Source organism: Acartia tonsa, chromosome 3 (genome assembly GCF_053477335.1).
Source record: "Acartia tonsa isolate MP-2025a chromosome 3, ASM5347733v1, whole genome shotgun sequence".
Classification (NCBI taxonomy): Eukaryota; Metazoa; Arthropoda; class Copepoda; order Calanoida; family Acartiidae; genus Acartia; species Acartia tonsa.
The window spans coordinates 56,041,163-56,054,519 of NC_137262.1; the positions used below are offsets into that span (position 1 = coordinate 56,041,163).

The following is a 13,357-nucleotide window of genomic DNA, read 5'->3' on the forward strand; positions in this document are numbered from 1 at the left end:
TATACTCGTATTCCAGTCTGTCTGTACATCCCCTCATACGTCAGTGCTTAGTTATCATGCAGATCACAAGTTTACACTTCCAGACAAATAAAATATCATAATAGAAATTATTATAAAAGCTATTTATTAAAAGATAAAATAAATCTATATAAAGAAGATATATATGCAGCCACCCTTTGATCCCGGTTCTAATAAATGTCAACTTTGTCTTATGGAAAAAGTTTCAATCTTATATTCAGAGAAAGAATCTATTCTCAATAAACGGCATGAAATCTTCTCTAAGTGTATCCACAGAAAATATCACCTTCTTATAAACTAAAGAATGTAGCTGTTCAAATTTAGTATTTTTTTATGTAAAATTAAATATGTTGAAAAATTTAAAAATCATCCAATTATGTTATAAAAATCATTAGTATCTTTCTGAAGATTGCGAAAGCATGAAACTTTAAGTTAAAGATAAATAAAATTGAAGTAAAAAATGTTTTTTTACTATAAAATATAAAGAAGATCATTTTGGTAATTCCGTAAAGTTTGGTGTTGGGTTTTAGTCATATACTCTTATTAGGTCAAGTGTTCTTAATTATATCCAAATGTATATAAATATGAAAATAATCCATATTTAGGAACAGTTTGACTTTAAAAGAGCATTTGACCCCAACCCACATCTAACTTTACGGAAATACGCTAAAAAAAACGGCACTCTTTAAAAACCCATTTAAAACTTATTTTACGTATTGATATTTTTAAACTATTAATCCTAATATGTACCGAGGGAAATTGTTTTTTGTTGTTATAAATTAAAAATTTTAAAGAAAATAACAGGAAAAATGTTTTGGAAACAAGAGTATGTTTGAGTGGGGTATAAGAGCATCTCTTCGTTTAGCAAGATAATTTATTTCACAATACCTACTCACCACTTCAAGTGGACTCCAAACAAAACAAAATTTACCTTTTTTCAAACATTAATCACAGAAAGTTTTGGGGGTGGTTTTTAATTTGTTATTTCAGGTTAGGTTATATTGGGTTATGGGTTAGGGTTACAGCAGTGTTGGGGCCTCCCATGGAGATTAGGCATAGGGAAAAAACTACCTAACCCCTTTTTTCAATTATTAAAAATAAAAGGGGGGGGGGGGGCAAATTCAGTCTTGTACACCTATGGAAAAACATTATTTTTTGTTATAAGCTGCTTATAAGAAATAATAATAATATGCATATTTATTTAAAATAGATAAATGATATTTAAAACATTTTTTATGTGGTAATAATGTTTGAATACCTTTTCAAGTATAATCATACAGTTTTCTCATGCACATGGTTATAAATTATACAAAATTTTAACAAATAGAGAACAAGAATTGTTCATGTTTGCAATTTTTCATTCTATGATCTTTTCTTCTTGAAGGTGTCATAAAAGTGTATTAATCATAAAAGTACTTACATTAAAAAAGCTTTAGTTTTTAAAGTACTTTTTTAACGTAAATAGCATGGTATTTTAAATGTTAAATTTCATTTCTATTTTAATTCCCCTAGTTGACAGCATGCCTATCCAACTTTAAGTATCGAGCTCCTGTTAACATAAATAGTTTACTTTAAGAATTGGGCTGTGCTTTTTTGTAAAGAGTTTACATCACGCCTATCCAATTTTCCCGATATCTTACTTCAGAATTCTTCATTTCTTGCAAAAAAAAAACTGTTTAACAAATGAGTTTAAAATAGATAAGGAAGGAAAAGTGCCCAAAACAGACTAAACACATTTTCATCGAAAGTATGAAAGAAAACATAGGCCTCATAATCAAAATATTTGTTGTATGTCACAGTAATATGCACTTACCTACTTAATGACCCCTTTAGAGAACCCAGAGCATTATCCGCTTGCAATGGGATGTGATACTTTAACACCTACTATTTGATACTAGGTTAAGTAACATCCAAAGGACAACCAAACTTTTGATTGCGATCTTTGACTAGAAGTTCTAAATAAGCATGGTTGCACCTGTTTATGGGCTAAGGCATTCACGCTACTCTAAATATTAGTGTCACGTGCCAGACATAGCAACATTAGGTATTATTATTAATGTCTTTAGTATGATTTAGTCATCATTTGAACTTAGTTCTTTTTTATTTAATCGCTCAATCTTAGTTTTTGAGTTTAATATCTTTGTCTTATCAAGTTTTACTATTTTGTTTGAACATATTCTAACATACACAATCTCAACATTTTTGTTAAAATTATAGATTTTCTAGAAAAACAAATATTGGGGCAGCTATGATTAAATTAATAGTTACAATAAATCATAGACAATATCTGCTAAAAAAACAGGGATCTAAAGGGATAAGACAATGGCCGGTAAATTGATGCACATTTTCAATGTTAACACACAAAATTAACTCTTCTGCAGATTACAATTAGTGGTTAAAACTTAAGGAACCAACCAATAAAAGTTCATTAAAAGTCCACAAAGTTGTTAAGCCAACGAATAAGAAAACGTTATTACAATGATTTTGGAACTAGTGTAATAAACAGCCCATTGTTTCCTCTCTCTTTAAAAGAATTTTTAAGGTTTTGAGAAAATTTATGAAATATTTGAATGAATAATGTTTTTGAATAAGTAATTTCTAAACTTTATTTAAAAATGTATATTTAAACTTTTTGGAATTATTGATATTTCTCTTATATAATGTTACAAAACTATTCAATTTAAACTTATTGCGTTTTATGAATGTTCTTACCAAGTAAAATAGTTTTAAGACGTTAAAAAGTTTTATGCCAGTTAGCATTAATGCTAAATTACATATAGCTGTTTAAAATTTTATGATTTTTTTTTATAAAATATCAAATTGCTTGATTTCATAGACAAATAGACATCCCATTACTTTAATATGAAGATTAAATTTCTTATTTCAGGTGGACAAAGTTACGGTTCGCCATGTTACCCCACACCACCCTACTGGAGCCTTTCTCTGAGTGTATGGTTGCGGGTGGTCTAGCATCCTGGGCTGCTTATCTTATACTAAGGTAATGTATATTGAATATACTAGGATATTATGAAAGGGGGGAATTTGTTACAAGCAGTTTGACTAAAGTATAACGTTCGATGATTTTTATAATTCTATCTAATTTATTTTTAAAGACACAGCTACTCTATAAGTAAAATAGTATTGTTGGCTATTAGAGGCCGCGCGCTGCGCGTTAATATAATTGTTTGTAATTTGGTTCACGTTTATTATTCGAATAGTTGTAAATAAAAGATAATAAAACATCTTGTGATTGATTTTAATTTTATTCATAAAAATAAAAAACAATCAAGAATTTATCCATTAGAAGCGTCTTATAAAAAGTTATTAGTATTTTTGTTCGAAAGTTCTTTCGTAAAGATCTTCAGACATAGCTAGGAAATGTAACTTTGGAAATATCAAGAGTAAACAATCAATGCATAATATATAATCCAGATAACTACCTTTATCCAGTGTTGGGGACCTTTTTCCACTGCTAGCTAATTGCTTTCTGCTCTTTTGTAGCGACTTTGCTGTTTTAGTTTTTGGCGTTATTTGCTGATATTCAAAGACCCAATTGAAAGTCGGCTCAGGGTCCACTGGGTGGGGACATGCAGTTATTTAACAACTTGCCCCTCTATTGTTTTACTTTAATGGGTAAAAACACGTCCTTTTAAAAAGCTTTGATCAACTAACTTTTGTGTATTCTAATTACAGAGGAGCTACACAAATGAAAATAAAATGATAAGACTTATGTGGAAATACTGTTAGAAGGGAAATCCCAAACAAACTTGAAATAATTAAATATTTAAAACTTTTAAATGTTACAATGTTGTAGAGTTTCATGTTTTTACAAATATTTTTAAATTAGGAAAGTAGTATTTTGAAAAACTATTATTAACTTACATGAAGGGAATTAAATTAATCAAATTGTTATTATTAGGCAAATTTGAATTTCACATGTACCCAAAGTTTTCAAAAATGTTATTTTATTTTGGGTACTTTTATAGAATTTTGATTGGTTGGTTCCAAATTAGTAGTTTCCAAAATTTTCAACCAATGATTTTAATCTAAAGAACTGGTAATTTTAGGTTATCTAGGTTTTGGGTGAATTTTATTTATAGTTTTAGATATTTATTTATTCGTTAAAATAAAGTTAAAGATTCATTAAGTATGCATAAAAGAAAATATAAAAATAAATATTTTAAAAGCATTTTAACTTTTTTTTCTCTATTTTTTATTTTTAAATGACCAATATCAAATGAGTATATAAAAATAATATTTTTTGAATTTAAAGGGGGGTAAACAAACACTCCTTTACCCCCATCCTTGGACGTCTTTGTATTTGTGTTTTACCCTTGACATAAATTAAATTTATTGTATACATATAAATATTTTACACAAATAAATAACATACATGTAATATAAGGAATTCCCCCATATTAATTACATAAACAGAGAAAATTAACAAATAAAAGTTTTAAAAATCATTTTCCAGTATGGCTTTGAGACCGATTTATATCCGCTGGATTAGAACTGGTTTTCATCCATACGGAAAAATCATGTATTGAGTTGTAGTACAGACAATTTTCCACGAATATTAGAATAAAAATCGTAAGATTAATACCCGTCAGGGCTTATAAAATTGAATTTTTATTTTAATATCCGCAGAAAGCTGTCAATGATACTATGCGATAAATACCTATACATTCTATTCTCACAATCTATTGGACAACCAAATAAAAAACCTTTATCTTCGAGTCCTAACTTCGAGTTGTGCTTTTTTTTATTTTTACTGTTATTAGAACCCATATCTGACTGATTGAAAACTTACATACAAATTTTAAGCCATGTTTTTTCAATATTTTTTCATAATAATTCTCACTGTTCCAAATTAATTCATGTTTGCAATATTAATCAAACATATAAAAGTTTCCTTTTATTAGTTGCTGGTGGTATACATTATTGCATGTCATGAATATGCTGTTTTCATAATATTGCCAAAAAAGTATCACACAATATAGCCAAATATTTTTCGTGGATTTTTGAATAATCATTCTTTAACTTAACTGTTCAAAAACTTATCAACCAAGTTTTGCCATATGTAAGTTTGAAACTAAGAAACGAAGTACAAATTTTGCCACCAATGATTTTGATCACTGATAATTTTGTTTATTTCAACTGATGAATCGCGCTGACTACCTGGCTTTGTATTTTTAATGCATATTCCAGTATGGCTTCAAAACTGTTTGATATCCGCTGGATTATAACCGGTTCTCAGCCATACTGAAAAATCATGTATAGCATCGTTTTACAGAAAATGTTCCACGAATATTTAAATAAAATCATTAATTTAAAATCAGTTTTGTTAGCCCGGTTTTTCATTTTTATATCAGCGGAAAGCTGTCTATAATATTATTATGATATTGGTTGAATTTTAACAAAACTTTCTATAATAATATAAATATGCAATAAACTAAACCATATGATTATTATGTTTAATTATTGCTGTAACCTTGATAACTTATTTACAATCCATCCTACTTTTACATTATTCTATTATTCAACTTTCATATAAAGCAGGTATCTGACGGGCTAAGACAATAGAGAAAAAAATGATATACATCACCAATGATGAAAAACAAAATTACTAGTACAGTAGATTATGATTTAAAATGATGACAACATCCATAAAAGCAAAGCACTCAAACGGTAGGACAAACGGACATTAACACTTGTATAGTGTCTGAACTGAAAAATCAGAATATAAAAGTATAAGAGTCGAAGCAAAATTTTAAGTAAATTTGTTGAAAAACTGCTTGATACAGGATAATGTTCGTGGACATACTTACATCTTGAGGACTTGATTATAGAGTTGCTTCGCTTAAAATATTGTACTTTGTTGTCCCAGGAATCAATATACCAAAAATCAGATCAAACGGATAATTAGATCACATAAAAATTTTTTGTTAAAAAAGTAGAAAAATCAACATGTTTAAAATGGACGTACGGACATTTTGGTAATAATTATAGAGTTGCTATGCTTTCTAAATCGTACCTAACTACTACAGGAATCACCATGCAAAATTTGAAATCGATAGGACAATTCTAACATGCCTAAATTAACGAAAAAAGCTATCCGTTACGGACGGACGTTCGGACGTACGGACGGACCGACCGTAATTATAGAAAAGCTTTGCTTTTAATTATCACCCTTATTTTGCTTTAACTGATACATTCTACATTCAACAATATATATTTAAAGAACTTAATATGAAAAATTTTCAACTGTCTATCTTAGATAAATGCCGAGACAATTTTTTTTCCTCGTAGTTTTAGGTGAATAATTGAGTAAATACAGAATATGATAATGGATAGAAAGATATGAATTGCAATATAATTGAAAGTTAATAAGACTGTTGTACTTGTAATTATGCGACACTGGATGCATCAATACACTCCAACAAACTTGAAAATTGCTGGAACAGAGATGATTTCAATATATTAATTTATTTTAAGGATCGAATCTACACTATAATTAACTATGTCTAGGGGAAACGTAGTATTCTAGTCTGCCATGTTAGATAGATGGTTGAAATTTTGTTTGTTGATTTCCTATTCCGATGGGAATCTACTTTTCGCTCTCTTTCTGAACATCTGCTATAATCACTATGTCCGTTCGTACATCTATACTTTTTGTGCTTCGTTTCTATAGATGTTTTCATTTTAGAAAACTTTAAGGCTCTAATGCATAGGGCATGACCATTCTTTTTTATTGGAAGTTAAATGACCAAATTTCGATAAAATATAACCAAAGTTCAAACCCTTTGGTATAGTCGTTTAAGAGATCTTAAGTCATGTACTGAAACACTTACACTTACTTTAAAGGATACTTTATTTTTAAAAGTCATTAGTCTTAAACATTAAACTTGAAAGTATTTCTGGAATAGACATGTTGACTTTCAAAGCAAAAATAAAGTGGACTCGGCAAGCAGGAATATGCTGCATTAATAGTGGCGAAGCTACCCTATAATTTGAAAATACTGGAGGAAACATGATTTTCTGATTTTATTGTAAAGATTCTCTATAGCATTTACTAAGTCTGTCGTTTATTCTAAAAAAGTAAAATATATTTTTAAAAAGATTTCGTGATTTTACTTTTATCATTACGTTTTTTCTCTCCTCTTTTTTATGACTACTAAATATCTACTTTATATATACCTTAGTATTTTGTTATTACATTCATGATGTTATCATCCTTGTTTCACAATTTTATATTTTTTTCTATAAATTCTTTTTAAACTAAATATTTTGATTTTTATTACTTATATTCCAACGTTATTTACAAATATTAGGAAACAATATTTTTTAACCTTCACATATTTAACATATTTGAAATATTCACTCAAATATGTTGTCATGCAAAAAAAAACTAGTTTGTTTACAACTATTCTCAACAATTAAATATTTAAAGGGAAATAATAAGTTTGCCTGAATTAAAGTCACATTGGCCTTTTTCATAAATTATTATTTCCTCAGTTGTATTGTTTTGGGTAATTTTATTAAATCTGGTTTAGTTTTAACTTACAATGTTACAACATTTTAATCAATAATTTTAATCCACAGAAAGGTTTATTTTGTTTAACCTCAATGGGAATTACATAAATTTTTTTGTCATTGTCTTATCCTGGAAGATCCCACTTTAATCCACTCCTACTCTAAAATCTCTGTATATATTTGACAATGACCAATAAATACAATTATAATACAAAAAAAACTCCCCCATCCTTAGATTACAACTAATGGTTGAAAGTTTGAACACCCAATTTAATTAACCAATAAATCAAAATTCAATAAATGACCCAAACGTTGTTGAGAAACGAATAAGAAAACATTATTATAAAACTTTGGGAACTAGCCTACTAACAGCCCAATGTCCCCTCCCTCCCTGGTTTTGTATACTACACTGTTGGAGTGTTTTTAATATTAATGAAGACATTTATTGCGACGTCTCCGCAGCACAAAATCGATATTTGTACTCATCAGTGAATTTAATTAATTTAGACCAGCAGGAATAGTGATAAGGTCTATGAAAAGAAAAACAAATGGTGGTTTCCCCTTTTTTTAGAAACAATTAAAACCTAGGGGAAGCGCCAACATAATCAATGTATTTTACTTAAACTAAACTTTTAAAATATGGAATAAAGAAAAATCATTGATGTAAAATAGTTTATTAAGACTATATTATTTTAGATGATTGATTGATTAACCATAGTTTCTATGGAGTAGTTTCAGACACTTTTGTATAGCCACTAGAGCCAGCTCAAGCGAAACATTTAAGTCTATTATATCCTGACCCGCTATCCAATAAAACCTCCTCATTATTACCTCATCCACTTCGAGTATGATATATGGATGATACAAATTCTAATTTCTTTTTTTGTTGCAGATTTGACCCAGTGGTATTCTACTTAGTGCATGTTCTATGTTGGTTTCTATGTGACTGGGTTCTTATTCATATAGTACAGGTAATACATAGATAGATAATTAGACAGGTATTCTACCTGGTGCATGTTCTATGTTGGTTTCTTTGAACTAACCAATCAAAATTCTGTAAAAGTACCCGAAGTTTCTTAGTCAACGAATAAGAATACTTGGTTAAAAACTTTGGGTACCAGTGTAATAAACAGCCCAAAATCTCCTCCCTGGAAATAAGTAAAAACTTATACCCCATCCAAGGATAGATACAAAGCTATTGTTAAAAGCGCAGCCTTTTTTAAATATTTTTTAAGTGATGTCATTACTTTAACCAAATATTAAGCTCTGTAATTATTTTTTTGACAAAAAAAAACAATTTGTAAGAAAGGAGTAAGAGGGCAATTACAGAAAATTTTTACACCCCACCCCCCTTCTAAAAACTTATTCATCATAAATTGTCATATCCTTTTATCCCTGAGTATTTAATTGATTTCTATTGTTAATGATAGAATATTTTATTTCTTGTTTTGCTGGTTGTGAAAACTAAATTCATGGTTCACTGTTCAATGTCAGGGAGGAAGGGAGGGGACATTGGGCTGTTTATTACACTAGTCCCCAAATTTTTATAATAACGTTTAACACTGACTGGAATTGAATTTTGATTGGTTGGATCACTAAGTTTAGTGTTTAAATGTTTCAACCACTAATTGTTATCTAAAGAAGGTGCAATTTTATCATCATTGGGGATGAACATCAATTTATCGGCCATTGTCTTATCCCTTTAGGTCCCTGGTTCAGTGTTGTTTTTCTTTCCCTTGTTTACATCATTTATCAGGATATTTCAAGTGCAAAACATCTCTACATTTACAAGCAATTCTTTATGTGAATAACACTAGCGGCTACGCCTTAGAGGCCTCCAGGGGCACTTAAGGAGTAGGGGAGTTGAATTCGCTACCCCAATTTTTTACTTTAGAATTAAATTTTTTTTTATTTTGGAAATAAAATTTGAAATAGGGTCGGGGGTAGTTTTTCATTTACTTGTTTACTACTTTAGGGAAGTTTAGGTTAGGTTATATTGGGTACAGGGTAGACGCCCGCAGGTTCAGGACCTGCAAAAGCTAGTCATAGGAAAGAACAGACACTTTGGGGGAAAGCACCTAGAACACCTCTTCAGACTACTATTCGTAAAATGTGATGTCAAAGTATTTAACTTCTTCCAAAACTTGTCCTGTCTATACAGGGACGTTTAAGGGGGGGGGGGATGGTAAAGAGGTGATTACGCCCTACCCCCAACCAAATAAATAAAGCTTGGACTTTCTTGCCTATATGATCATATAACCCCCCAAAAAATTTTTATTTATAATTTTTTACCCCACCCCAATAAAAAAGCTTGGACGTCCTTGTGTCTATGGTTCCTCTTTCCTTTGTTTACATTTAAGTTAAAAACTGCAATGTCCTTGTTTGAACCGCAAATACGTTTTTGCAAAATGTTGTTTTTTTCTGTGCAAAAAAGAATTTTTGAAATAGAGATATATAGGTATGCAAATGGTTGCAATATGCAAAGGATAATATTTTTGTGTCCTCCAATAAAAGTCAATATCACTAATAGCTTTTGGATTTAGGGACACCAGGAAAAAATGTAAATATTACGTATTTAACTACTTAGTTAACTACAAGTATAGTTGTCTGTAATGCGAAGCTATATTACATGATATTACATGATTTTTCAGTATGGATGAGAACCGGTTCTAATCCAGCGGATATTAATCGGTTTCGTAGCAATACTGGAAAAAAAGATTAGAATTAAAGATTTTTTTACAATTTAAAAGTATTAAACAATATTAAACTACAATATGGCTCTAAGAGAGTTAGAAGGGGTGTGGGGGAGGGGGACAGAACCAATAATTTTGCATCAAATTGTGCAACAATGTTTTGTGTTATGCCAAAATAATACAGTCTTTTCTCTTTCCTACATTAGTAATAGTTGACTTCCTTTATAATACTTTAACCATGGATGGCAATCTAAAATCGTTTTGGATGAATCCGCCAATTTTTTGATAATCTGATTTAATTTTGAAGTGCCTCTCATTGCAGGGATCTAAAGTGATAAGACAAGGACCTATAAATTAATGTCCCTAATAATGATACACAAAATTACCCATTCTGTAGATTAAAATTAGTAGTTAAAACGTTTCAACACTCAACTTAATGAAGCAAATAATCAAAATTCCCCAAAGTTGTGAAGCCATCGAATTACAAAACTTTGGGGACTAGTGTAATAATAATTTGCCACCTCTCTCTCTCTCTCAGCTCTAATTGTTATCACTGATTTTAATCCTCTTGTGTTTATTTCAGAATGGAGCGTTGCCCTTCAATAAATTTGAATTTCTGGTGATGTGGCTTTTCCGCGAGGTGTCAGCACCCTACATTATGATTCATTCTGTATGCGATCCATCCATACGATGGAGAAACCTGCGGTACCGCCTCCAGTGGGGCGGCGTGGCCATAGCCGAAACTATAAAACCAATTCCGCCGCTGCAGGCGAACATTGACTGCAGTAATTTACTGGAGAAGGATCCTGGTGACATTGATATTATTAAGTGTAAAGAGCTGGAGTACTCTTGCGGCAAGAGTGGGTACTATAGCTCTAGTAGTGGTGTCACCTCTATAGACATGTATCATCATAGTAACAGAGTTAATACTAACGGACACTCGGATGTTAGTTCGTTTATTCACGACAAGATGGCGCTGCTAAAGGAATAAAGGAAATTGATTTTAGTGTTTTAAAAACCTTTTTGTTAATGCAACTAACCAACAAACCCTTTCACTGTACAATCTTTGTTTGCAATTCCGTTATGTTATGTCATTTTAGGGTCAAGGCATTTCTGACATAGCAGTAGTATCTAAAATTATTAACGTCTATCTTATGACACAGTTAAGATCAAGATTTAGATACATCACCTCCCCAATGACGACCATATATAGTACGTTTTATGATACAGTTAAGTGTTCAAATTAAGAAAAAAGAATTACATGAACTTTCTAAAATTATACGCTATTAGAAAAACAATTTGACCCTTTCAATTCCACCAAAATATAAATTCTAAGTGTGGCAAAAAGTTTTTCCATTTACGAGGTTCATGGACACAGATAAGTATTCTTTTAAAAATCACTAGAATAAAAGGTCAAACAAACCAGAATAAAGAGGCCAATACTACTTTTCCTGATATCTATTTAGTAAATTATGATCCAAATGATATTAAACGTACATTTTGATTGCACTACCTTTGTCTTTCCAAAAAGGTTCTTGTTTGCGACATAATCTTAACAAAGCTTAAGTAGGTACCAATAGGTGCCAATAGCGTTTGAAATATTAACACAGCCAAGTCGCTACAAAAGAGCAGAAAGCAATTTGCAAGCGTACAAAATGGTCCATACCACTTGGGCCAGATAGTTGTCTGAGTTATACATTTATTGAGTAAACCTTTTCCCCCATCCGTGTCCGAATTTCTAATTGAAATGTCTCTATAAATTATCTGTAATCGTTGCTTTTCAAACACAGAGGCTCTCTCTCTCTCTCTAGGATAAAGGGATGAGTAAAATGTATGATAACCAAAATCATTTGATCAGATTATTAATTCATATGAAAAGTTCGAAAATACAATATCCATAGGGATAAATAGGCGTTAATTTTATGTACATCACCAATAATGATAAACAAGATTAACCCTTCTGCAGATTTAAGTTATTTAATTTTTTTACAGTCCAATGTTCCCTTCCTCCATGTACCAAATGTAATTTTTTCCAAGAGATGTATCTTCTTCACCGCATCATACAAAAGACAATAAAAATTGTGTGATTGCTGTATTGATCTCACATTTAAAAGGTTGTTTGCCTACGGGCTATAATAGTTATTTCTCGTATCGTATTATAAACGGCTTTCCGCGAATATAGAATGTACAATTATAAGATTAAAACTAGTTTTTTTTAGCCCCGTGGTGCCGAAGGCAACGGCTAAAAAAACTAGTTTTAATCTTATGATTGTACATTTCTATATTCGTAGAAAACTGGATATAATACGATGCTAGACATAGTTTTTTCGTATTCATGAGAACCGGTTCCTATCCACCGGATTCAAATGAATACGAGAAAGTTTTTTTTCAATATGTTAAGGAATCTTCACTATTGAGGAGAAATAATTTTAGCTTATTCCTGAATCTAGATAGGGAATTGAAGAGATATGGGAAAAATACATCAATAAAAGTAAATCACTTTTGCGAACAAAATTCTCAATCAACATTAGAAAATTTCTATTTTTATTATGCTAGGTATTTTGATTTCAATAATGAAAATGTGTACTCTTTACTTTAGTTTAAATAAAATTAATTGAATAGAAAAGTGGAAAATTTTATAACAAAAATATTAGATTTCTCAAGGTATTTATCCATTGTTTTTAATTTAAATATCAAATTCGATACTCATTTATCAGGTGCTTGTTTTCTGATTGATAATTGAATATTGGCTGAAGGTTATGAAACTATTAGTACTGCTGATATGTCAGGCGGGCGATTTAAACAAAGAGTGGTGGGAGGGTACCTTGGACCAAAGACAAATTAAAACAAAGATTATCCGAACTAAGGTCTTGCATTTTAAATGTTTATTATCTATGTCTTCATTGTCTTGGATATGTATAAATTTTTAAAAGCGAAGCTTTTCTATAATTAGGGTCGGTCCGTCCGTCCGTCCGTACGTCCGTCCGTCCGTCACGGATAGCTTTTTTCGTTAATTTAGACATGTTAGAATTGTCCTATCGATTTCAAATTTTGCATGGTGATTCCTTTAGTAGTTAGGTACGATTTAGAAAGCGTAGCAACTCTATAATCAT

General features: G+C 30.4%; 1 protein-coding gene across 1 annotated transcript in view; it reads left to right on the top strand.

The window, feature by feature from the left end:
* GlcT (ceramide glucosyltransferase) overlaps positions 1–11,505 on the top strand; it is a 144,743-nt gene extending 133,238 nt beyond the window's left edge. Inside the window, exons 12-14 of the mRNA XM_080154608.1 lie at positions 2,906–3,016; positions 8,444–8,522; positions 10,828–11,505. Of these exons, the coding sequence (XP_080010734.1) occupies positions 2,906–3,016; positions 8,444–8,522; positions 10,828–11,235 (598 nt within the window). The 3' untranslated portion in view covers positions 11,236–11,505. The remainder of the gene's footprint in view (positions 1–2,905; positions 3,017–8,443; positions 8,523–10,827) is intronic.
* The last annotated feature ends 1,852 nt before the right edge of the window (positions 11,506–13,357 follow it).